This window comes from Littorina saxatilis, linkage group LG17 (assembly GCF_037325665.1).
Source record: "Littorina saxatilis isolate snail1 linkage group LG17, US_GU_Lsax_2.0, whole genome shotgun sequence".
NCBI classification, from domain to species: Eukaryota; Metazoa; Mollusca; class Gastropoda; order Littorinimorpha; family Littorinidae; genus Littorina; species Littorina saxatilis.
Genome location: NC_090261.1, coordinates 23,726,899 through 23,753,689, shown reverse-complemented (window position 1 = coordinate 23,753,689; position 26,791 = coordinate 23,726,899). Strand labels below are relative to the sequence as shown.

The 26,791-nt window shown below is 42.7% G+C and overlaps 2 protein-coding genes and 1 non-coding gene across 3 annotated transcripts in view; 1 reads left to right on the top strand and 2 right to left on the bottom strand.

The window, feature by feature from the left end:
- The window catches only part of LOC138953966 (tRNA (32-2'-O)-methyltransferase regulator THADA-like), a 45,612-nt gene extending 19,576 nt beyond the window's left edge, over positions 1–26,036 (bottom strand). Inside the window, exons 1-26 of the mRNA XM_070325984.1 lie at positions 25,884–26,036; positions 24,970–25,085; positions 24,198–24,304; positions 23,701–23,867; positions 23,311–23,343; positions 23,006–23,054; positions 22,483–22,661; positions 21,873–21,958; positions 20,595–21,067; positions 20,124–20,241; positions 19,638–19,707; positions 18,909–19,102; positions 18,223–18,387; positions 15,138–15,362; positions 14,061–14,216; positions 13,651–13,746; positions 13,093–13,210; positions 12,100–12,251; positions 10,669–10,864; positions 10,035–10,290; positions 9,495–9,637; positions 8,827–9,023; positions 2,115–2,224; positions 1,475–1,607; positions 705–833; positions 264–386 (exon numbers count right to left, since the gene is read on the bottom strand). Coding sequence (XP_070182085.1) covers positions 264–386; positions 705–833; positions 1,475–1,607; positions 2,115–2,224; positions 8,827–9,023; positions 9,495–9,637; positions 10,035–10,290; positions 10,669–10,864; positions 12,100–12,251; positions 13,093–13,210; positions 13,651–13,746; positions 14,061–14,216; positions 15,138–15,362; positions 18,223–18,387; positions 18,909–19,102; positions 19,638–19,707; positions 20,124–20,241; positions 20,595–21,067; positions 21,873–21,958; positions 22,483–22,661; positions 23,006–23,054; positions 23,311–23,343; positions 23,701–23,867; positions 24,198–24,304; positions 24,970–25,085; positions 25,884–25,923 — 3,831 coding nt within the window. The 5' untranslated portion in view covers positions 25,924–26,036. The remainder of the gene's footprint in view (positions 1–263; positions 387–704; positions 834–1,474; positions 1,608–2,114; positions 2,225–8,826; positions 9,024–9,494; positions 9,638–10,034; positions 10,291–10,668; positions 10,865–12,099; positions 12,252–13,092; positions 13,211–13,650; positions 13,747–14,060; positions 14,217–15,137; positions 15,363–18,222; positions 18,388–18,908; positions 19,103–19,637; positions 19,708–20,123; positions 20,242–20,594; positions 21,068–21,872; positions 21,959–22,482; positions 22,662–23,005; positions 23,055–23,310; positions 23,344–23,700; positions 23,868–24,197; positions 24,305–24,969; positions 25,086–25,883) is intronic.
- Positions 14,513–14,586, bottom strand: Trnap-ugg (transfer RNA proline (anticodon UGG)). Its single transcript has one exon. It is a non-coding gene; the product is annotated as a tRNA-Pro (tRNA).
- Positions 26,037–26,299: 263 nt separating the features above from the next.
- Positions 26,300–26,791, top strand: part of LOC138953973 (pleckstrin homology domain-containing family H member 1-like) — a gene marked incomplete in the record, with an annotated part of 204,408 nt that continues 203,916 nt past the window's right edge. Inside the window, 1 exon segment of the mRNA XM_070326000.1 lies at positions 26,300–26,791. This exon segment is cut by the window's right edge and continues 151 nt beyond it.

Sequence of the window (26,791 nt, the reverse complement as noted above, 5' to 3'; positions counted from 1 at the left end):
CGAACGCAGAAGAAGAAGAAGAAGCATACAATGCTTGTTATTCTCTCAAGTGAAAGGAGATTGGTTCCGAATAACTCTCACTAACTCTATTACACCTGACGTATGCATTTTAGAGCGCTTACTTCCTTTTGTTTATTAGGAATCCTAGATGAACTATGCAAGATTGTATGTGCGGGTGTGCATGTTTGTGTGTATTTATGTTTGTCTGTCTGTCTGTCTGTCTCTGTGAGCATGTACACATGCAGCTAACAAAGAAAACTGACCTCCCAAAACTGAGATTTGAACCCCAGTATAGCTGCCTTCAGTCCATCACAGATGTATGGGGCAACATCTTCTCCAAGCCGAGTGTCTTTGAACAGTGTTCGCAGAATGTTCAGCGCATGTACCTGGTCAGAAAACCACTACAGTCAATACACCACAAAACAAACAAACATTCATAGTCATAAACTAACAAACAATCAAAAATATGTTTGGCTACAAAAGAAGCAGAGAAGAGCTGCTGAGAAAACGGTGCTCTCAAGGATTCGCGCTATATAAGCTGTCATTATTATTATTATTATTATTATTATTTATTCTGAATCTCTCCCATTGAAAGTTTCAGGTGAAACGTGTGAAATAGACATCCTTTGGGGAAAATCACAAACACACTGAAGTGTAGAGAACTTTCCTCAGATCAAACTACAGGAAAGAAACATTCAAATTACCTGTCCATCTGTGTTGCTGGACTGCAATGACTCTGGGTCAGTGGAGGACAGTGCGATGTGCAACAACTGACCGATGGCTTTGTGAAAACTAGGGCGTCCACTGCTTGCTGTCTCGGTGGCTACTATAGCCTGTTGTAAAAAAAATGCATGAAATAAAATATCTACTAAGGCCAAAAAAAAAAAATAGGTCTGTTTACGGTAACATAGGCCAAAAAAATAGGGTCGGTAGGTCGGGATTTTTTTTTCTTTTTTTCCAAAAAAACATATTTTTACGTTATTTTGCAAAAAAAAAAAAAAAAAGGTGTTTTTTTTTTGTTTTTTTCCCCAAATGCCAAAAAAAAGTCTAGGGTCGCGCGAAAAAAATAGAGTCGGTCGGGTTACCGTAAACAGACTATTTCTTTTTTTTGGCCTAAAGCAATGACATGAAAAACGTACAACCAAACAAACAAAAGACTCATATCCCCAAAAGCTCAAATATGTCAAAACAGTCGAGAGAAGTATTCACGGAGAGGTGGGGGTGGGAGCCCCCTGAAACATGCAAATATTAAAACTGAGACCCTAATATTAACTGATAACAGAAGCATGTGGATCATACTTTTCAATGATGAAGTTCAGAAAAGCTCTTCAAAAACATCAAAACTCTTACTTCAGAAACATGACAACACTTAGTTGAAGTTTCTCCGTTGTAGCATCTTCAAGCCACTTTTGAAGACAGAAATATTTGTGCACACGATATCCAATTTCAAATGTCAAAGACTCAAACAACAGACCTGAATAAAGAAAGGCACACCAGCACTCCTTCGTGTAGCACACAAGCTAGACGTCTCTCCTGGGGATGTAATGGCTGACATCACTTCTTCCAACCATCGCCGTGGTAACGTCTGAAGGTCACTCCATGGACTCCTTTGAGGAAAAAGAATATCCCATCACGTGAATTACTTCTTGATATTTAAGTGTTCAGAAATATAGGAAAGAAACTTGGTATGGAGAGAAAAACACTACGACTTTATGAGATTTTTTCCATCTACTTTTAAATACTGTTTTTTGGGAAGATGGCACATACCCATTATATCTTCAGACTACCCCCTCCCTCGAAACACTATCAGTGTCAGCATAGCAGGTTAAACTCTTTTGACAGTTGTGCTTAAAAAAAATGAACAAAAACAAAAACAACAACAATCAGAAAGAAAAAGAAAGAAAAAGAGAGAGAAAAAGTGGAAGAAAGGAAATTGAGAGAGAGAGAGAGAGAGAGAGAGAGAGAGAGAGAGAGAGAGAGAGAGAGAGAGAGAGAGAGAGAGAGAGAGAGAGAGAGAGAGAGAGAGAGAGAGAGAGAGAGAGAGAGAGAGAGAGAGAGAGAGAGAGAGACTGAGAGAGAGAGAGAGAAAGAAATTGAGCAATTATTGTACTCACTTCCACAGCATTTGACACATCATGACAAAGCCAGCGTAAGCCAGTTCAAAGGCTCCTCTGTGAAGAGACTCCATCAGTTGATGCTTGAAGAAACGTCCAATCTCTTCCACCTGTTGAAACATACACACTTACAAATATACTTTTTTAACACAAAAGTTGTTTTTCAAACAGACTGTCACAAAGAAACATACAAAAGTGCACATTTACATCACCATATTACTTCTCAGCATCATCAACAGGAAGATATGAAAACAATGATTGTTTTGAGGGAGCAGGGAGGGGGATGGGGGAGACAGAAGGTTGCGTCATCTGCTCAGTTACCTAAAAAAAAAAAAAAGACTTTATGCAATGTGACTGGCAACGCATGAGATGAAGAATGATACCGACGATGCTTGGGAGAGAAATATAAAATTTCTAAAGTAAATTTTGATTTGATTAATATACTTACCCCAATCACATAGCGTAGGCAATATGTGATTGGGAGTAAGAATATGTAATTTAATATAAAATTTCTAAAGTAAATTTTGATTTGATTAATATACTTACCCCAATCACATATTGCCTACGCTATGTGATTGGAGTAAGAATATGTAATTTAATCTTTGTTTAGGACTTGGTACATGTAGCACTTTATGCCTAATGTTTTACAAAATCACAGAAAGCCTGGCCAAAGAAATGTTGTACATGCAATGTTGAGCAGGAGAGATCAGCATTTCTGTTACAGATGCATTCACACAATGAGTGAAATTGAAAATTTTCATCTAAATTTTAATTTGATTATATACTTACCCAACTCACATCAAGCAATTTACTCCAGTTTAGTGCTAGGACGCTGAATAGCATCGCCTTGGTAACAAGGGGAGGTCACCCTAAAAAAGAGCTACCTTGACCCCTTATCATGACAAAGTCACGCGTGACTTCCTGACCTTGCCGCCATCTTTGAATCATTCAATCGAAAGCGAACATAGAAAAATTTCCCTCTTTTTTAAGAAAAAACCCCCATAAAAACCCCAAAAGCGGGGCAGGCGGGCGGGTATCAACTATGTGAGTTGGGTAAGTATATAATCAAATTAAAATTTAGATGAAAATTTTCAATTAAATTACATTCTTATCCCAACTCACATCAAGCAGAATGCTAATGAAGGAGGTGGGGAAACAAAATTCCACTTGTCCAGCCGACAATGGCTGGTAGGGAGCTACTGCCACCATGACGAGTGCTGGCCACATCTCGCAGGTAAAAGTTGAAGAAAACACCCTGCGATTTCCAGTAGGCAGCGCCTAAGACCTCTGCCAGCACGCCTGAGCGGAGGACTGCCAGAGAAGTAGCCCAGGCTCTGGCTTCATGAGTTCTTGACAACTTCATAGGAAGGACAGAATGCCCAATCCCAACTTGTCTGTGCCACCACGCATACGCTTATTTAATAAGCGTAGAGACCCATCTTACCAAAGTGACCCGCGACAAGTCCTTGCTCCTTTCAGTGTCAACTGAGATGAAGAGCAGTTTATGGTCCCTAGACCTAATGGGCGTGGTACGGGATAAGTAGCTGGTCAGAGTACGAACAGGACAATTGACCATATCAGGGTCACCAGACGCAAGAATCCTACTTAAAGGAGGAATGCGAATAACAGAGGAGGACAGACCTTGTTTTTGGTTTTGGCAAGGAACTCCGGCCGAAATCTTAAAACAAAAGAGCCATAGCTCTCAAAAGAAATATCCTTAGCCAGGCCTGAAAGAGCGTGCACCTCACCGCCTCCACTGGCAGAGGCTAACAAAACGAGGAACAAGGCTTTACGAGTCAAGTTAGCTAAGCTCGCTGAAGCTAAAGGTTCGAAATCCGAAGAGGCTAGAAACTTGAGTACCAAAAAATAAGTCCCACGCGGGAAGAGGGGACTTAGCCTTCGTAAAACCAATCGCTGCCCCCTTAAGAACACTAGCAATTACACCGCCCAGGTTAATGCTATGCCCTAATTGCTTCAGAGTAGAAGAAATGGCTGAGCGCCTGACTCTCAAAAAAGAAGGAGCCAAGCCCTGAGCAGCCAAACACGAGAGATGATTTGCTACATGCAAAGAGCGAGGTGAAGTAGCAGTAACTCCATTCTCCGAGCACCACTTTGTCCAAGCTGACCAGTGTGACGCATAAACAGTGCTGGTCGATTCCCTGTGGGCCTTTTGGACAAAGCCTAAAGTAGCGTCTGAGGAGCCAGAACGGCGCAGCGACCTAGAAAGAATGGAGGGCCGTCTGCGAGGCGAAGGAGGACGGGGAACCAATGTTGGCTGGGCCACCAAGGGGCCAGCAACACCAAGCAAGGCTGTCCCCGCTCCGCCTTCCTGAGAACCTTTCCCAAGAGATGAAACGGGGGGAAAGCATAGGCTCAGACACGACCAGTTTACTTCGAGGGCGTCTGTTTCCCTCCCCTCTGGGTCTGGAAAGGGGGAGATAAAGACCTGAAGCCTGCAGGAGAATCTTGTCACAAACAGATCGACTGTAGGCTTGCTGAAATGCCACCCAGACGTTGTAGGACCTGATGAGTCAGAGTCTACTCCGTGTGCATCGTACACTACGGGCGACTGAAGTAGTCCGCAAGAACGTTGAGTATGCCTGGGACGTACTTCGCTGACAACAGAAAAAGGTGCTGGCTGCCCCAGGCAAGAATCTGACCTGACCTGACAGAAAGAGCGAGAGACAAAGTGCCTCCCTGTTTGTTGAAATAGGCCGCCATGGTCGTGTTGTCTGTGCGAACCCCAATTTATTCGTTCCTGACCATAGACAGAAACGATTGGAGTCCCAGGAAAACAGCCTCTAACTCTAGGGCATTAATGTGCCCCCCACTCTGCGTCTCGTTCCACAGACCTGACGCAGTGTGAACAGAAAGATGGGCACCCCAGCCCTCCATAGACGCGTCTGTGAACAGAAACTCGTCCGGGGGGGGCAAACGAGATTGGCACTCCCTGTGAAATCCCAGGGAGCAGCCACTGCCTCGTTGTGTGCCGAAACCAGCTTTCAAGAGAGACTACTGTCTCCCAGCCCTGAAGAGAAGGCTTCCACAGCGAACTCAGGGCAGCCTGAAATGGCCGCTTGTGGACTCTGCCTAAGGGCACAAGAGTGGCCATCGATTCCATTTGGCCAAGAAGAGAGGTCAGAACACGTACAGCCGCTCTCTTTATCAAGGACAGAGTACGAAACAGACTTTGCAACCTGTCCACCCTTCTCTGTGAAGGGCGTACCCGCCAATCGACGGTGTATGTCTTTGCGTGTGGAAGAAAAACAACCCCAATGCTAAAAACGTCTGTGCCAAACCTAGGCTTAGCCACATGATGGTGTTTAGTTCTTCCCGTAACCTCTTAGAAAGAAAAGCTGAAACTAAGGAATTCCTGCGAGTCCTTTGTGCTGCGCAGCGAAAGTCGCTGACAGAAGCCACTGCCTCAAGAGGTAGGCTTAGCCGGAAAAGTTCCGACTGAGAGGTTACGAGCAATGGCTCAGTGAGCCTAAAAATTTAGTCAGAATGTGAGCCCATAATTTGGACATGTTCTGGCGACTTGTCAGAAACCAAAGCTTATGACCCTGATGAGAAAGCGCAATTCCGTAAGCCGTAAAAGCCGAGAAAGTTTTAACAGCTTGCCTTGTTTTTCACCACAGAGGCAAAAAACAAAAATTGAGGCCTTAGCAACTTCACCCTAGAAGGTGAAAAATAAGAGGTATGCCGCACCAAAGATGGGCGTACATACCGCGAAGCTGCCTAAGGCAGAGGGTTTAACCCAATGTGTGTTTGCTTAGCTCCGTATCTTGCCTAAATAAAGGCCAAATGTGGCCAGCCGACGCAGATCACAGCTTCACCCAGAAGATGAACCACAAAAAGCAAAGAGCGGAGTAGATCCGCCTCTTGTTTGCAACCTGAGCCAAGCAATGTGCCAAGAAAAGCGCTGGGAGGCTCCGCTGTTCAAAAGACTTTAGCCAAAGCAGCTAGAAGCGACATGACATCCTTCTCCCGTGCGTCACGACGAAACTCGAAGTTAACAAGAGCAGAGAAGATAGAGCTCTATAAAAAAATCTTGCAAAGTTTCCTAAACAGAGGATAACTTGAAAAGATCATGTGCTTATTCCCCCAGAGACAAGAAAGAGGACTCAGTATAACATACTGTTCTACTGTAGCCGTCTTCCCTACCAGAATAGTGACAACTTTCTCTACCGCATCGTCACGAAACCTGAATGGGTCTAATGACGACGCGATCAATCTCGACAGAGATCTCTGCAAAGTCTCAGAGAGAGACGATAACTCAAGCAAGCGTAAGCCAGTTACTCCAAAGACAAAAGAGAATTCTCCGAAAACGGGACTACTCTGTCTCTGCTGTATCATCTTGCCTAAGGACTGCAAGTTCCGGAAAAGTGGAACGAGGCAAGGCAAACGAGCCAATCAAATTGACTGAATTATGCAGCAGTGTAAACCTCTTAGCCAAACCAGCAGGCAAAGCTGAGGCTAAAAACAAAGAAGCACGGTAAGGCTGCGCTGAATCAGGAGCCAGACCTTGTGCTGTTAACCACGGTACAGCGTGAAACGCACCGCCGTACTGCCCAGTAGTCAGTAGCATAGACAGCTCAAACGCTACCAACGGGAATTTCCGAAAACGGGAATTTCCGAAAACTGAACTGCTGTTTCCGTCCTTCGCAGAACGGGAATCCCCCAAAGCGGAAGGAGGTTGGGCAACAAGCCTACAAGTGTTGCCGCACCCTCCTCGAACTACCTTGAAGTAACTTCCGCCGCCAAAGCCAGTGCTAGCGGAAGTTCAACCAGTACACGGAAGTTGGCATCTTTGTCAACCTGAACAGAAGCACCAAAATCCGACTCATAATCCCGCACATCCGTGCAACAAGGCAACGAACTTCCGCCCTGACTACAATAGTCAGGCGAAGCGTCACCCAGAAGAGACGACACACGAGGGATGCGATACCCAAGCAGTGTGTCCCTAAGGACTGCTTTCCTGCCCAGAGGGCGGAAGCGGGGAATGTCACCCCCTCCTCAAAATACCGTGAAGCCACTTCCTCCGCTAAAGCCAGAGCTTGCGGAAGCTTAGTCGGTATGCGGAAGTTGACATCTTCGTCACCCTGGACGGAAGTGCCAAAATCCGACTCGTAGTCCCTCACTTCCGTGAAGTCAGGCAAGACACTTCCGCCGTGACTACCATAGTCCGACGAAGTGTCGCCCGGAAGAGACGCCCACGAGGGATTTTATACCCAAGCGGTACGTCCCTAGGGACTGCTTCCTGCCTGAAAGGCGGAAGCGGGGAAAGCTATGAAAGCTGTGCTGCCGCACCCACTGTTCCTCTAGGGAGTGTAGGAGGACGCACTTCCCCTGTTCGGTCAGAGACCGAACGCGTGTCTGGGCTTTTCCCTCGATCTAGACGTTCACTCAATCGGAACGACGTAGACCTAGGGCCTAAGCTTTCGCGCACACGAACCGGTGTGGCTACTCTCTCCAAACACGCACTTCGTTTTGGCCGGAGAACCCGGTTACTGGCGAAGTATAAATACCTTGATCGTCGTCAGTCCAAGAGGCCTGGGAACGCAGCAGGGAAACACCACGGCTGCCCTCAAACGAGGCGTGAACGTCGGCGGACGTAAAAGTGGAGGAAGGCGGAACACACACCCTGGCAAGGGAACGCACACCTCCCACACCGGAAGGCAAAGACACATCTCAGCCTCGGTAGACGAAAACTCGGCTGAAAGAGAGGATATCTAAGCACTCAAGGAGTGCAAAATAGCATAAACATCCTGCTTCTCGCTAACAGGGCCTGAACCGGACAAGACCGGTGAAGCAGCTGAAGGCAAACTAGGCATAGCCGGAGAATTAGGTAAGTCTATCGCACATCAAACGAGGATTTAGTCAAGGATCTGTGACTTTAATCAAAGCTTAACATGCCGAACTCTACGACTTACGAGAAGGCTTCTTTGTGGGAGAAGGCTCGGCCACCAACTTAGCATTTTTATTCTTTCCTTATCCGACATGGCGAACGGAAAAAATGTAAACAAAGCTAAGTATTCGACCAAACCTAAGTCACAAAACGATAACAAACGACAAAAAAGCTCACCCAAACACACAGTGGGAGCAGAGGGACCGTGTGCAAGTACCAAGGCAGGGTCTGACAAAGGCAGAAGTCAGACAAACCGGCTGAAAGCCGGAGCAAAATCAAAACACGTCTGTAGACACAGATCGCTGGAGAGTGAATGATTCAAAGATGGCGGCAAGGTCAGGAAGTCATGCGTGACTTTGTCATGATAAGGGGTCAAGGTAGCTCTTTTTTAGGGTGACCTCCCCTTGTTACCAAGGCGATGCTATTCAGCGTCCTAGCACTAAACTGGAGTAAATTGCTTGATGTGAGTTGGGATAAGAATGTAATTTAATTTGGCTCTGATGTTCAACCCACAGTCCTTTTGAATTTTGTCTAAAATTGCATCACTCGGTAAACATAAAATAATAGTAATAGTATGAACAACCCAAATTATTGCTGTGAACTTGTGTGTAAGTGCTGTTGAAGCATCTGTACCTGTGGCAAAGAGAAGAGGCCCTGAGAGAGTCAAAGGCCGCATAATGGGGACGTTCTGAGACATCTGGCCCAGACTTGCTGAACAAACACACACATGCACCCAAACACACACCCACTACCACACACATATATATACAAATTCACTATAAACCTTCTAAATTCTATCCCTACCTGCTGCAGAGAGAAGAGGCCCTGAGAGAGCCCAGGCCGTGTGATGGGGACGTTCTGAGACAGCTGGCCCAGAAGGAGCGACACCTCTTTGATGCTACGCCAGCAGCACACAATCAGGTACTCTGGCATCAGTGACACCGTCTGACGACTCTCTTCCACCTCCGCCATTAGGCCAAGGTCAAACTTCAGACCTGGACCTAAAATACAAGAACAGAGGTCAATTGTAATAGCGTGGGAGTGAGAAATTCAATTTAAAATTTTGTGCTAATGACAAAATTAAAGAAGTTCAAAGCAGAGAAGCGTAAACAGGATAGAACTGGAATAGCTTTCAGTGAAAAAAAAGACCAAAAAAAAAGACTGAGAACAAGAAACAGAGAGCTGCACACCACTATCTTTCCTGATCTGATTTTGTGTACGTGTGACAAAATAGAACTAGTCTGTTCAAGCTTGTTTTCAAATACAAGACTACAGCAAGATTCACCCCTTCATAGATCTTCTTTCGCAAAGCCAAGCCATTGTGATGATGACAGCAGAATTGCCACTGTCAGTCCCTTTTTTTCTTTGCTTTTTTTTTGAGGGGGGGGGGGGGGAGCCAGAAAAGAAAGAGGGTGCAAGTTATGGGGTGGGGGTGGGGGTGGGGGTGACTAAAACAGTGTAAGTTAACAAACCTAACACAGCTTCCTCTGGGACGTTCCCCTCGGGTGAAGAGTTCTGCACCACAGGGGAGACAATCTTGGCCACCAGGAGACACAGTTGCAGGAGGCAGTCCATGCTCTTGCTCCACAATGGCTTCTGGCTCTCTTCCAGTGTCCTGTCAAACAGCATGTCAGAAAAACGTCAGAAAATAGCAAAGATTTGTTTACTTTTGGCAGACAAAATATAACATTAAATTTCATTTGCTATCTCAACATGTGAAAAGGAATTAGCTTGAAAACTGATAGCAAACAGCACACCTCAATTACAGCTGCCAAAGGAACCATACCCTGAACGATGTAAACACGCAGACAAAAGAATGAACACTATCTAAAGCAATTTATTGACTACATTTAAGTCGTTCTAAAACCAAATCAGGCAAGCACTTCAAAATTGTTTGAAAAGCCAGCAGTGTTTACAAATGTTATGATGCTGGACTGGAGTAACCCGTCAACACTCTTCTTACTGAGCAAACCAATAAATGATCACAAATCGTCAACAAATGGAAAACTGACCTGAAGTCGAGACCATCCAAGATGTAGCGAACACAGTGCAATGTGGGATAGATGGGCCTGTTTGCAGCGGCAAGGATCAGACTGGTCTGTGCCACAGAGATTTGGTCCACTAACACCACCAGCAGTGCATGCAGGAGCTGCAGGTGTGGTGACGTGTTGGTGTCTGCACTTTCTATTTCTTGCAGCAGTGTCTTCAGTTCTTTTACCTCAGCTGTGTCTTTTCTTGGCTGTGGGGTGTTTCCATCTGATGTACTTTCTGTGATGGTTTGGACAAAAAGTGGGCTGTTGAGTTGAGACTAATAAAAGCTTACATATACCCACCCGTGCGCTTGTGAGCACACACACACACACACACACACACACACACACACACACACACACACACACACACACACACACACACACACAAACACAAGTGTACATCATCACCACAATGACACATCAAATAAAATAAAACCCAAAGCCACGAGCTAAAAGAATAACAACAACAAAACGCAACCCACTGTTCTGCAAAAAGCATCACAAGAGTGTTACGACAGGATGTAAAATCCAGAGTGCAAGCAAATAGTCTTACTTAGGAGCCATAGTTCACACATCAAAACAAACAACAACAAATGTTTAAATCTTTCCCAACCTAAGGTATGCTCTCCAGATGACAGTCCTTCACTTCCACTTTGTAGAATGGGTTTACAGGACCTGACGACAACTGAAGAACAGGGCTGATGCAGCAAAAACTTAAAGACGTAGGCAGCAGTGCCGCAGTCCTGGGGGCGAGTGCTGACTGCAAGCTGCATGGCTGCTGAATACAAAGCCTTGCATTTCTCCTCTGTCTGTGAGGAGAGATGAAAAATGACAGTTATATTTCGAACTGAAGATCACACTTCCATAGGATACCGAACAAGAGACTGCAGATGAGAAGAGCTGCTAATTCTTCTAGTTACTAGAACAAGATAACAATGGGCCCGGTAGCTCAGTTGGTAGAGCACTGGACTTGTGATCGAAAGGTCGCAGGTTCGAATTCGGGCCGGGACGGACACGGGTCAACTTTATGTGCAGACCCAGAGACGGAAGCCATGTCCCACCCCCGTGTCATCACAATGGCACGTAAAAGACCTTGGTCATTCTGCCATAAGTGCAGGTGGCTGAATACACCTAAACACGCAGACACCTGGGTAGCGCGACTCCGTTGCTGCTAGCTTTCCACTGGGAGGAAGCGACCCGAATTTCCCAGCGATGGGACAATAAAGTAATGAAAATGAAAAATGAACATTTACTGAGCAGAAACAAACACCAACACTGTGTTTGTGTTGTTTTTGGTGATTACATTTACTGACCAGAAACAAACACCAACACTGTGTTTGTGTTGTTTTTGGTGATTACATTTACTGACCAGAAACAAACACCAACACTGTGTTTGTGTTGTTTTTGGTGATTACATTTACTGACCAGAAACAAACACCAACACTGTGTCTGTGTTGTTTTTGGTGATTACATTTACTGACCAGAAACAAACACCAACACTGTGTTTGTGTTGTTTTTGGTGATTACATTTACTGAGCAGAAACAAACACCAACACTGTGTTTGTGTTGTTTTTGGTGATTACATTTACTGACCAGAAACAAACACCAACACTGTGTTTGTGTTGTTTTTGGTGATTACATTTACTGACCAGAAACAAACACCAACACTGTGTTTGTGTTGTTTTTGGTGATTACATTTACTGACCAGAAACAAACACCAACACTGTGTTTGTGTTGTTTTTGGTGATTACATTTACTGAGCAGAAACAAACACCAACACTGTGTTTGTGTTGTTTTTGGTGATTACATTCTCATTGTTATCTTGTTCTTCTACTTCCACAGGAATGAGCAAAGTGTAATGTACTTGCTGCATGACCAGTGAATGACAACAGAATTAATACTCCACCCATCCAACTTTGATGTTAAAACAATAACATATAAATTGATATGGAAATTAAGCAGCAGATGCAGGCTAATATGCTACAAAAGGGGCTCAAGAAAACAAGCAGTGCACATAAACAAACAAAACGTTTTTGTTTCCTACCAGAAGGTCGGGGTTATTTGAAGTGCAGGATAACAGCAACTTGAAGGCTTCAAGTTTGTTCTCTTCAAACGTGTCAGTCAGACATTCCAGCAGCGTGTGAACATGGTTGCCAGTCACGTTGCCAAGTGGTTTGTAGCCAGTGTCGTCTTTGCCTGTAGGAAAATAATATTAATCTGGTTGAAAAAAATATGCGATACAGCCGAATAAACTCTCACTTTGTCCGACTTTGCCCCTGATTTGTCTTTCTCTCCTACCATTCCTCAAGCAGATTTGGCTATCACTTGATTTGAAAAAATAACAACTACACAAAAAAAACTATTCCCCACAGCTCCCCACCCCTAACATTACAAAAAGGAAAGAGATAAACAAATAAAAAACAAGAGGCGAAGCCTTCAAGGCTCACGTAAGAAATCGACAAACAGTAACACAAACACAATCACTCCGTCACACACACACACACACACACACACACACACACACACACACACACACACACACACACACACACACACACACACACACACAGTAAGCATAGGTGAAACTGTGCAAGAAAGCGAGACCCTGGATCTGCCAATTAGTCTCGGCCCGCTCACAATAACAATGACCGAGATTTTCAGTAATTCCTTTGCGTGACGTCTAACCCTCTTACGTCATAATGTGCCGTCTTCAAATAGTTTCTATCACACACGTCAAACACTTTTGACCGAGACGTAATCTTCTTATGCGAGCTTTATCCATAGACTCGGAAATGTTAAAGTTTCTATCACACACACACGCACGCACGCACGCACGCACGCACGCACGCACGCACAGACAGACAAAGTTTATCATCGCATAGGCTACACTTACGTGAGCCAACCAGAAATAAAACCTTCAAATGATAAGTAAAGTTGAGAATACTCAGGGCAATGTACACACTTTGCTGCGTTTCACTTCTAATTTCAGTTAAAATTCACTCAGCCTTACCATAACAGTGAACTTGACAACACTAACCTGGGTGTACTTCCTCCACAAACAGAGAGAGGATGGCAAGACTCATGGTGCGTCGCGCAAAGGCTGCGGATGGGTACAGCTGAGTGAACAGGAAACACTCCAACCATGACAGGAAACTCTGGGGAATAAATAAAATAATTAAATCAAAACCTTTGATGATTTTTCTTAGATCCAGACAGCCGGACAGCCTAACGCTTCTTATTACCAAGACTCATCTGATTACTCAGTTGAGCCAAAAATTGAACGGTATTTCAATTCCACATGTTGGTGTTCTTTCTACACACTAAATGACTAATGCAAATACTATTGTTTACTGTAAACACTGAACTCCAAACGTACACCTGTTCCTGCTGCTCACTCACAGAAAAGTTGGTTTTACGCGTCCAACTTTCTCATAAGCCCATGACTATACTGCACATGAACAAAACAAAATGTGGACATAAAACCCAACCCTGCCAGCTCTAAAGTAAAGCACAATAATGCTTTGCATTAATAAGTTCATCGAAATAAACTAGAGAATTGATTTGAACAACGTAACCATGCACTTAATGTACTCACTGAGTAAGCCTGAAGAGCTGCAGGGGATTCCTCTTCTTTCTGTTTCTTCTTCAGTCTCAGCAGTGCTTGCTGACTTTCCTTGATCCTACAAAACAGCTGCAAAGCAAAAGAGAAAAACATTATGAGCCCCTCTTTGTCTCGATTTCTTAAAAAAACGCACCAGATTGTAAGCTCACAACACACAGACAAACACACACATATGCATGCACTAATAAAGCACACATATGACTACATAAGTAGAATAAAGGTAAGAATAAGTGATCTGCAGGAAGAGCACATGTAGCTAAGCATGGGTATCTGTGCATTCGTACAAGCTTGCTCCCACACACATGCCTACAGGTGCGCTTACACAGACGAAGGCACAGTCACAAAGTCACACACACACAGTGACACACTAAACAGTACTGTACCTTTTTGATGAAAGCCAGCATGGCCTGTCTGAAGGCAGGCGACTGGTTGTTGAGGTTGTAGGTGACAAAAAGCTGCAGATGCTGGAACTCCACCTCACTGATAGCCTCTGAGGTGCGCTTGCTCTCACACAGCAGTGCAAAGGCGTCCAGTCGAACCTGGTAACAGTGACACGATCATTTGATTTGTTAGTAACCTTGGAGGCATATACAGCGCATGCACTGGTGTCCTTTAACTTCATTTACTTTATTATTCCATCATTGGGAGGGTCGCTTCCTCTCAGTGAAAGCTTGCAGCAACAAGAGTCGTGCTACGCAGGTGTATGCATGTTTATGTGTTATCTGACACCTGCACTTATGGCAGATTGACCGAGGACTTTTGCATGCCACTGTGGTGACAAGGGGGTGGGACATGGATTCCGTCTCCGAGTATACACATACAGTTGACCTGTGTCCGTCCCGGCCCGGGATTCGAACCCGTGACCCTGGGATCCCAAGTCCAGTGCTCTACCACCTAAGCTACCCGGACCCATCTGAAACAGTTATCTAAGTTGAACGTTTATTTAGCAGCGTTGTTCACAGATTTTGGCCCTGAATTGAAAATATGCATAGGTCCAAATGTCCTGGCTACAAAAACATTCATCTGTCAGAAGTCCTTCCAAATTTCAAAACCATCAGTTGACCTCCCAGGGGTCAGAAAAATGTGTTTGATCACAAAAGTATGTCAGTGACCTAAGAATGAGGTCTGAAAAGAACAGTGATTCAGTAACTCTTTCAACAAGTAACTCTTTCAACAAGTAACTCTTTCAACAAGTAACTCTTTCAACAAGTAACTCTTTCAACAAATAACTCTTTTAGCAAGTAACTCATTCTTTGCAATCTGCAATTTTGCATTCCTGGTATTTACTGGCATAAAATTTAATGTTACTTTCAAAGGGCAGACTGCCTTCGTTATGTTCACATACAAATTGGATACCACTGGCTCACTGTACACAAACACCAAACAACAAAAACAAAACAAAGCCCCACACAAGAGGGTGGTATACACATGAATGCTCACTAATAAAAAGACTAACCAACCTGTTCTTCAGGACTGTTTAGAGCACTGCGTATCTTTGCCCAGATTGCAGAACTGCTGTCCTGAGTGTGTAATGCGTCCGTCATGAGTCCCCATGCTCTCGCTCTTCTCAGGCAGACGATCAGTGCCCCCAAGTGTTCAACGCCTGTTTCTTGTGAAGACGACAGTCTGCCCAGCATGTACTCCAGTACAGCTCTGTCCTTCTTCATGACTCTCGGCAAAACGTACTGCAAGGAGTCAAGAAACAATCAGCTACAAGACTCCTGCATATACATGTATATTGCAGTGACAATTTAAGTCAACAGCAAAGTCAACATTAATAACTTGAATCATCTAGAAATATGTATCTGAAATTTACCCCAAAATCAAGATATCAACCCATCAAATTTAACAAAGATCAATTACCTACACAGACGTCTTTAATCTTTTTTTTTCACATATAAAGTATGCATTATTGCTCACCCATAAATTGACTGCCAAGCATGAACAATGTCCTCCCCATCTCCTCCCAAATAACCCAACCCTCCCCAGACACACAATACTTTTCTCAAATGTAGACCCACACCCGAAAACAACTGACGAAAATATAAAGATTTCCATGTTTAACCAAAATTGTTCATCATACCACAACACCAAATTCTCTATGATGCATTGTGTTGTACAGTGAAACACCCGTTTTGAGACCTCCACCTTTCTCCTTCTTCTTCAGCGTTCCACAATTGTCTGGTTACGTGTGAGCTCGTTTGCCCATTTGGGTTCCCCACACTATACTCTGAGAGCATAGTCAGCTCACTCCGCTTTTGTTGAGTAGACATGCTGGGTATTTTTGTGTTTCCATAACCCACCGAACTCCGACATGGATTACAGGATCTTTTCCGTGCGCACTTGGTCTTGTGCTTGCGTGGACACACGAAGGGGGTTAAGTCACTAGCAGGTCTGCACATAAGTTGACCTGGGAGATCGGAAAAATCTCCACTCTTAACACTTTCGCGACGGGACACTGATAAATCAGTACCAGCGCTGACACGCCCATGGACGGGACGCGCATTTTTCAGTACCAGCCATAGAGGGTACACGACTCGTGATTGCTTCCCGGTTTTTGAAGCTTGCAAATAAATTGAGTTGTTTCCCTTGATACACTTGGCGTCCCCTTCTGCCATTTGCAAATCCGCCTGATTTGTGTGCGTTTTTGAGGAAAAAAAATGAATCAAAGGCGAGCCTTGTCTCGGGAGGAGATTCTCCGGATGTTGGACCTAGAGGATCCCGTAGAGCATGATTCGGACGTATCGTTTTCGCCTCACGAAAGCGATACAAGCAGTGAAAGTGAGGAAGAAACAGTCCCGTTGTTGCTAGTACGAGTCGGCAAACTACACGTGGTTGGCGGTGATACTGCTAGACGAACATGTATCTCGGAATCGTGCAGGAGCTATGGGGGCGTGGCAGCACTGATAACAATGGATGGCTGGAGCCTTCAAATCCTTTTGGAATTGTTCATAGGTGTACAGTTGGTACTTTGTTGTGAAAATGTGACATATTCAATATGGATTACCTAGACATCATTTGGTGAGTGTTAGATCTACAGTTTTGTTTCATTTGAGTCAGGATGCTGTGAGTGAATGCGTGATTTGCTTGTTTTTTTCTTTGTACTGTCTCCTTATTTCTGTGTACAATGTTAACAATATTTCAGCTAATTCATAGGTTTTACACCTTGTTTGGTTATAACATTATTTATAATACTTTCTGTTAAAAAATAACTTTTAAACAAGAAGGGCAAAGCCCATACGACTCACATGCTTGACCTCGACCTTTAGGGTAACTAAACCTAGCAATGACATCATACACTAAGAACTGCTTTACACATTTTTCCTACCAAAATACATGTGACCTTGACCCAAGGTCAAGGTCATCCAAGGTCATGCAACACAAAGCTGTTAATTCAAGACATAGGAAGTACAATGGTGCTTATTGGCTCTTTCTACCATGAGATATGGTCACTTTTAGTGGTTCACTACCTTATTTTGGTCACATTTCATAAGGGTCAAAGTGACCTTGACCTTGATCATATGTGACCAAATGTGTCTCATGATGAAAGCATAACATGTGCCCCACATAATTTGTAAGTTTGAAACAGTTATCTTCCATAGTTCAGGGTCAAGGTCACTTCAAAATATGTATACAATCCAACTTTGAAGAGCTCCTGTGACCTTGACCTTGAAGCAAGGTAAACCAAACTGGTATCAAAAGATGGGGCTTACTTTGCCCTATATATCATATATAGGTGAGGTATTCAATCTCAAAAACTTCAGAGAAAATGGGAAAAATGTGAAAAATAGCTGTTTTTTAGACAACATTTATGGCCCCTGCGACCTTGACCTTGAAGCAAGGTCAAGATGCTATGTATGTTTTTTGGGGCCTTGTCATCATACACCATCTTGCCAAATTTGGTACTGATAGACTGAATAGTGTCCAAGAAATATCCAACGTTAAAGTTTTCCGGACGGACGGACGGACGACTCGGGTGAGTACATAGACTCACTTTTGCTTCGCATGTGAGTCAAAAAAGCAGTGGAAAATAAAACACACACAAAAAAACGTTAAAAAACACAAATTATCCCCCTTTCACCCCCCTTTGCTAAAACAAATCGCGTGACAAACTTATAAATAGCACGACTGAACTGGGCATCCATTTTTGAATTAGTACACAAAATTTGGTGGTGATTGGACTTAATTCAAGCTTGCTAGACAGATTTCTTTACAGTTACTGATTTTTGGGAAGTTTCTTGGTGGCAAGCTTGGGCAGGCAGGACGTAAACGCCGTGGCAGTGCTAGTCACAATAGTGTTAACCCACCAGGCGGCAGCGACCGGGATTCGAACTCATGACCTCCCAATTATGAGGCCGACGTCTTACCACCACGCCACTACGCCCGTCAGAGCTCCACCAATGTGAACAAATTAACTCTTTAAAAGGAAGGTGTCTTAAAATGGGGGTAAATTTACCTATGATTTTGTAACAATAAGTCTTAAATGGGAGGGTCTTAAACGGGAGGGTCTTAAAAGGGAGGTTCCCGTGTATTGCATTGTCTTACTTCAATAATGTGCTGCTTGAGCTTCTTGTTGGAGGAACAGAGTTGTGTGATAATGGGATCTATCCACACAGCCAACCAGCCATGCCCACTGCTTTCCCTGCTTCCACTTGTGACTCCTCCCCTCTCCTTCTCTTGTGCAATCATCACTTCATACAGCTCACTGGCCTGAAACAGACAGCAAAATTAAAATATCAGACAAGTATAGAAACTACATTCTTTCTTTCTTTATTTGGTGTTTAACGTCGTTTTCAACCACGAAGGTATAGAAACTACATGTATAGCCAGCAAAGTATTTCAGTGGTATATTAGTTTGACCCCAGACTCAAGCTGCTTGAAAAAAAGGGAGGTGGGTGGAGGGGGGGGGGGGGGGTGGCAGAAGAAAAGAGGGGAATGCAAAAAAGAAAGAGAAGAGATGAGAGAAGAACAAAAGATAATAAATATAGTAAAAAAAAAAAGGTTCTCTCTGAAGGTGAGAGGAGAATAGTAGAGATTTTTCACAAAAATATCGGCGCGTGTTCTGTCATCACAATCACAATAACATTTTGCAAATAAAATAGCAAGTAATTTAAATTTAAAACCAACAAAGACTAAGAACACTGAAAAACGTATAGCAATTTTTTCATTCTTTTAGTGATCTTATAACCCCTGTCTCAATACTTGTAGACGCTTAAGTATGCCAAACTCACATGACAAGCCAAGCCTTGGTCAGCCATCTGTGCCAGCAATTGTGTTGGAAACAGACGCTGTCTGTGCAGCACAGGCTGCGTTCCAAAGCAGTTCACCAGGCTGACTAGTGCTGATATCTTGCTATGGTTGCTCCAACCCATCTCCAGAACATGATGAAGCAACGACAGCAGGAAAGGATCCATTGAGGCATCTTCTGCAAGTGGTGAAAAAATTATGTGGCTTAACCCCTTTTCCCCCTCAACATTTTTTTCTTGAAGTACAGACACAGGGACACATACAACTAAGTCATGCATCTCCTAAACAGTTATTTAAAAATTGTCCAGTCTCTTACCATGCCTTCAGACCTACGTCTTTATCTATTGGATCAACAATTCTGCAAATACTTAACCCCTTGACTGCCTTAGGACGGGTATACCCGTCCTGCACTTGTGCATTATTTCCATGATTAGATACTAAAAACAGATTCTTGGTTGAATTTCCTTTAAAAATAACATAGGTTTTACTTTCCTACCTACTGCCAGTTTGGAGCTAGAATTTTTTGTGAATTATTACACCCCGAACTCCAATATTCTCTGGCAGTCAGGAAGTTTTGATTGGCAGCGAAAGGGTTAAGAAAAACACCCGAAACAAACCCTGAAGCTTCTGTATGAATAGCTTGCAAAGAATTCTTTATTCCCCCCCACAGTAATTAAGTATGTTAGATTCTAATATATATGGCACCTACTCACCGCACTGAGAAGCAAGAAGATGTATCTTGAGACAGTTGTCGAACACTATCCTGGAATTATGTCGTACAGCCTGAAATTACATGTGAAAAGATGTGTTGTATTAAATTCAAATAAAAAGAACAATATCATTGACTGGAAAAATTACTGGAAACATTTCTAATACCTGTATAACCAAAGCAGCTGAAATTGTAACACAGGAATGTCTGTACACGTGAATTCTTCTTTCTCATACATTGTATTTCCTACCAAACTGACAACTTGTGAGCTGTGATATTATTTGCAAAATGTAACAAAAATGTATTCCTCTTCAGGATTTTTTCATGTAACATTCCAAAACAGTTTTAGGCTCAAGCCCGTGGCATGACATTTTTTGAGTGCTATGCCCAACAGCCAGACATAATAACACCCCCCCCCCTTTTTTTTTTTAAAGAAACACCACACTACTGCGTAGAACTGGACAAGTGTGTGGTTCTGTTTTCTTCTCACATCAAGTTGGTCCTGCCAGTGCGTCCAAACAAAATTCAGCAAACATTGGATGGTCTCCCTTTCTCCTATCAGTCTGTGTCGCACATCTGCTGGTACTGACTGCTCTTTCAGGCAACTCCTGTAAAAAGAGATGAAGATGATAAAATAAAAGAAACATGCTTGAAGAACTTTTAAAGAACAGCATAAAAGTGACAATGACAGCACTAAAAAATCTATGCATTGCATCGAACAGGCAGACAAGAAATGAGGGCACTCAGACACTGTCAGCAATGAAATCTGCAGACACATGTACTTGACATGATATACAGGTAAATCAAGCTCCTTTACACACACACACACACAGAAACATTGAAACATACAAACCGTCTCAACACACAGAGACACTTGGACCATGCCACCTAAACCACAAACGCTCTAGCTAAGCCATTTCAAAGTAGATTTCATAGCATGAAAAATGCACCAAACACTCACCAAATTCTGGTTGTCCACAGTGTGACGGTCTTTATACACTGCACTCGACTTGCTGTGCTCTGACATTTCTCATCCAGCAACAGCAGCTTCCTCAGCATCACCTCGCACATCAAACATCCATCTCCTTTTTCTATTCTCGCAACATTTCCACTTTTGTTATCCTGAGATGCACTTTCAGTTCCTGATGAAACAGCCACCCTGGTGATAAGGTTAGATTCACTCTTCGCAGGCTCTTTAGTGTCAAGGTCACACTCAAGGGCAACACTGTTTTGAATGTCAAGGTCAGCGTTGTCCTTGGTTGTGGTAACCATGGTGATGATGGCTGTGTTGAGCATGGAAAGCATGCCCCACAAGAGGGCGAGAGAGGTCATGGGAGAGAGGATGGACATCTTCAGCTGAGAAAGGTTGACCTCTTTCAGCCATGGCACAGCAGGGAATGCTGCAGTTCCAATGTTCAAGGAGTAGTTCACAATCTGAAATATATCCCAAAATAGAAGGGGAAAAAAATCCTCACTTAATGTAGTCATTATCAAAGAGCACTCCAAGCTATGAGCTGTGCTAACTAAACTGCAACATTTACACACAAAAAAGACTTGTGACCACATATACTAGATGATTACCCGCTTCGCCGGGTACCAGCTTCGCCGGGAAGAAGTAGAGCCGAATACCAGGCTGCGCCTGGGACCCGGCTTTGCCGGGTGTACGCCGGCCTTGCCGGCGCACGAAGGAAAGGAGATAAACGCGCAAAACACTGGAGACCTTCTAAAAATAGTAACGTGCAGTGACCTAAAAATAGTAAACGTAGTAACGGGAATATGGATTGACGCCACACGGAGGAAGGGAGATAATCGCGGCTGAAAACACCGGAGAAAATAAGGAAGAGTTACTGGTAGTGGATCCAGACCAAAAAAACCAAAATCGGTTCAGCGCGCACAGCGCTGCGCGCTGAGAGCACGTGTTGAAATATCTCATCGATGAGGTTGTGTCCGGGGTGTAGCTGAATACGGTGTCCAAATTTGAAAAAGATCCACCGAGAACTTTGGCCGTGCATCGCGAACAGACAGACAGACAGACAGACACTAGTCGTATATATATATAGATATATGTGTTTGTCAAAATGTCTCCTCTCTTCAAAATTGCTGAATCTAGTATTTCACTGTATACTATGCAAGGGAACAAACAGAATCGTAATAAAACCAGAGGTTCAATAAATAATAAAATCATGGTTTTTTGTTTTTGTTTATGTGGATATAGTTATTGTCCTAGATCTTGACCCACCTGTGGCACAACATCAGCTTCAGCAATCTGCAGCAACAGTATGAAGTTGATGGCACAGCAACAGCGACAGTCCACCATCATCTGTTCTGTGGACAAAAAAAAGACCAATAGTTTTTTTCTCCCAGCAAGCAATGAAAGGACACTCTTGTCACAAAAGTCAAGCATGCAATCCAGACTCATAACGGTATCATATGGACCATTTTTTACTCCATTTATATTGAAACCACAACTGCTGGAAATTACCAACCTGTTAGCAAGCTGTGGCAAGGGCTACCAGTGCCACTGATAAACGCTTTAAACAAACAAGTTCACAAGACCAAAAAATCAGTAAGTACTTACACAAAGGGCATTCTGTTAACTTCACCTATGCACCTTCTGTTTTCTTAAAAGGATCCCTTCTGCAAGTGTAAACACACAAGACTTCTATTACTGAGAATTTTCGTTCTGATTTGCATACGGTGAAGATTCCTTTGCAATTATTCTTTCCACACAATTCAAGAAAACTGCTTGACTCTTCACACACATTTCAATTTTCATTTGCCCCTCCTCTCCCACTACCCATAAAAAAATAAATTAAAAAAACCCTCAAGATTTTTTTCTATTATCTTACCCTCATTCATAATCTCAATGTCTTTGCGCATGATGCCAGGAATGACAGACTGCATCAGGTGTTGCAGGTGCTGTAGATCTCTGGGCAGGTGTCGCTGGGTAAAACGATTCAACACCTGCATGGTGACATGGCAGTCGTGCATCAGGACATTCATTTGCACGGCTGACTGATCACCCACACTGTTTGAAAAACAAAACGAAAAAAGCCATGATGCATAGAATGACTTACCACGAGACAAACACATAACAGAAATATAGAATCAAAACAAAAATCATTATTCAAGCTGATCTTTAGACAACCACAAAAGTCTATTTGGGTAAATATTTGTTTAAATGTTCCAGACTCAAGATGGGCCAAGCAAACCTAGAAGCAAAGTAATGCAAAAAGTTTGAAAACGCTATATCTACATCAGATAACAAAGAAACACGACAGTAGGAAATTACATAGCGCAAAAATAGTGTGGGACCATGAAATGAGAAACAGACAACAAAGACAAAGAAAGAACAAAGAAAGTGATGTTTACCTGAAAAGACTGAAGAAGAACTCTTCGCTCTGGGCAAGGAACTCAAGTACTAGAAAAGAAAAAAACAAACACAAAATTGAGTCATGAAAATCACTGTAAAAAGTTTAACTATACAGTTATGTACACAGGTTTGTATGAAATCATAGGGAAAAAAACTACCTTTCTCTCAATCACCTCAATCCAAAACATATTTGCATAAATAAAATACAATGTAATCATTAGTTATTTGGCTGTATTTCTCAAACAATAATAAAATATCAGATCTCCATCACAGTCTAAAGTAATAATAAAATGATAAGCAGTACCTGTTGAGGCCACAGCTGCAACACAGGTTTCTCCTGAAAAAAGACAAGCATAATTATGTCAGATGAAACACAGACTTTTCAACCATTAATATCAACCCTGAATAAAGAGAGTGACACATTGAAAAAATAACCTGCATTAAACATCCTTCCTTAAAAACAGCAACATACATTATAATTTATTTTGTTACATCCCTTTTATTTCAAAAACAGTAATCAAATAGGTTTCCATGAAACATAAGAGATTTGATTTAAGCAAATTAAGAACAAGATCAAAGCTTTTTTCTGCACTCTACATCACATACCGCACAGAGTTCAGTTTTAAGTCTTTATTCTTGCTAAAAAATAAACCAAACAAACATAACACTTCTTCTTTAATGCATGACTACCTACCTAAAGCAAAGTTGTCCATCAGAGCTGTAAGGTTGTCCACCATGTGCCGAACAGAAGCCTCACAACTTGTGTCATTCATAATGGCTGTCACACATGCATCCTGAACCCTTTGGCATAACAGCTGAAGCGCTGTCTTTTTCTCTTCTTCTGGAAGACCTTGCAGAAAGCTTTAGTTGAACAGAAAGGAAAGCAGTTTTGAAGGATCCTGCTGCTTAAAAAGTAACAATCAGTTTGTTTCATGAATGTAAATAAACTAAGGCATGCAACGTTTGACTAGGACAAATTCTTGCACATTTCATACGACAGATTTTTTTTACAATCTCCAAATCAAGCACTACGTGCCTGTGAACATTGTTTACACGCTGCCCTCACAGTGAGTAATAATTACATGCACTGATTGTTGATGCAACTACTGAAACCAAATTTATAAACTAAAAGTGAGTAAAACTTGTAGTTGTACAAATCAAACTGTCGCAAAATATGTTGAGCATCACTACCTGGACAGAACTTTTTTGGCAGCATTTTTGTTGGTGAGACTCAGGTAGAGAGGGACAAGAAGTTCCAACAGAAGGTCTACATTAGGCAGAGATTTCTTCTGCACCACCTGCAATCAAAAAGAAGATCAGAGTATGCAAATTATACCACATGTTTGGTCATAGTATGTTTGCTTATGTTTGGTCGTTATCTTTGCCTGTGCGTGTATTGTATGTTTGGTCGTTTTCTTTGCCTGTGCATGTATAGTTTGTTGGTTATGTTTGGTCGGTTTCTTTGCCTGTGCGTGTATAGTATGCTTGGTCGATGTATGTATTGTAAAGCGCTAAGAGTAGACATTTTTCTAGAATAGCGCTATAAAAGTTTGCATTATTATTATTATTATTACTCAGGTTACTGTTAGTGTTAATAAAATTTATACAAAAATACATAACAAAAAAGGGGTCTTACTATATCTACAGTAACTTACACAGAGAATCAGACCACTGATGATTCCATCTTAGAATTTTCACCACATGATCAAATCAATAAATGATGTCCAGATCAGATAAAGACCGCCACATTTTTTCTCCAGCGGGAAGATCTGCCTACATACAGTACAGTCATAGACTCATACCCTCCCCATGAAGGTCCCCCAAGACTTCTTCCTTTTAAGATCATGCCGTTGTTAGACCCCCCCCCCCCCCCTCCAACAAAACAAAAAAATTCCCAAAATAACCACAACAACAAAACAACATGCACACCTGTTTTTGAGTGAATAACGTTAATAGTTAATACCTGTTTTAAATCAGCCAAGAACTGTTTGGTGTCTGCAGTGGCCTTGGTACAACTTGCCAGCGCCTCCACTTGAGCACAAAGGTCTGCATTTTGTGAACTTGTCATTTTGACGTAATCTGTAACACAGTCATATATCTTATAACCTGAAATCATACTGATTAAAGTTAAAGATTTAAAGTCAAGCAATAATGTTTATCAACATTCAGACACATTCACTTGATTCAGCGGAGAAAAACAACAGAATGCTGCTGCAGAACTGTCAACAAATGCACAGTATGTCACATTCACAACCTACATGCTGACATGTATACACAACGGAATCTCATCTTGTCACAACAAATGCTAATTGCTGATGCCAGCAATAAAATCATGGGTAATCTTGAACTTTAGCGTGTTAAATTCATAGCTCAGAATCCAGTGACATTCTTTACTTATTTTTGATACAAGTCCATGTAAGCAAGCTAAAGAACATTTGTCGTGAAATTAACTGACGGATTGAGCTCCAAACTTAATGGCATACGTTGTCAACCATGGGACATCATTTACACGAAAGAGTTGTTTTCCTTGCCCCGCTCATACGGATAATTCCTTCTTTGACCCATGTAAACGAAATGCATTCGTACAGTTCATCGGAGTTCATTCCGTAACTTCAAAGGGATCTAAAATGACTTGTTATGATTTCAAGTGCAGGTTCTACAAAGTTGGAGACTTAAATGCCTCTGAATTATGAGCTATGAATTTAACACGCTAAAGTTCTGCATAAAGTGTCCCAATTATGTATTAACTAGTACACACTAGTTATTATTGAACGTTTGAAAGTTTGTTTTGCTACTAAATCAAATGCTATAGTAAACTAGTAAAGAGCAACAGAGTGAGCGTTTGGCAGAAGAAACAGGCAAGTCTAATGGTTTTACCTTCACAAGCACCTAGCAGAGGTTCACCAAAGTAATCCATAATTGTACGCAGTGCCAGAGATAGGAAGATGAATACGTGCAAACGGCAGAACAGTTTACAATCTGTGTTGTGATTTTGAACTCCGTGGCTGCATGGGCGCCGCCATATTTGTTCCAATGTTGATACCGCACTGAATATCTTTTCCGCAACGAATCGTCATTTTGTCTAAGCAAAAATTTACCCTGAAGCAGTATAACCACAAGTTTGAGTTATGAAGCTGCATATATTCGCTAAAAGTGTCCCAATCTTTACTAAATAAAGTAAAACTGAAACACCCAAGAGATCACCTTTGGCCTACTTTCTCTCCGAACTATTTATATCATTCCCTTCCGGGTTCACCAAAACAAAGTGGAACAGAGTGAATGAACCTCGATGATTGACAGGTACCTTCTCCCGAAAGGAAGAGAGTGTGACATGCCCAGGATTTTTCGCATTATTCTGTGGTAACATTCTTGAGAGGGGGAGGGGGAAACGTTGAAAACTGTTGGAGCATCTGTCATGGCAGAAGGCGAAGTTTCTGAAGTTTTTTTGTCCCACAGTCCGAAGCCGCTGTCGAAGCCCACTGAAGTGTGAAATGCGTTGACGGACAGACGTGAAAAGTGCGTGCGTCGCAACCCCTCCCACACGAACAAAGTTGAAAGTGCGCGTGGATTCGACAAATTGTGCTAAGACGGAAAAATCGATGAGGAACTGACAAGGGGGGCATTTTCGTTCTTCCGCATGGAGACAAGTAGGCCGATCGATCTGGAATACATACAGTACGCATAGAATAGCATTGCTGGATGTAAAACCAGTCCTGCTTCTTGACAGAACTCCGCCGCACCTGTGTTGGTTTTGCCTCCCAGTGCAAAAACACTGCTCGGTGGTT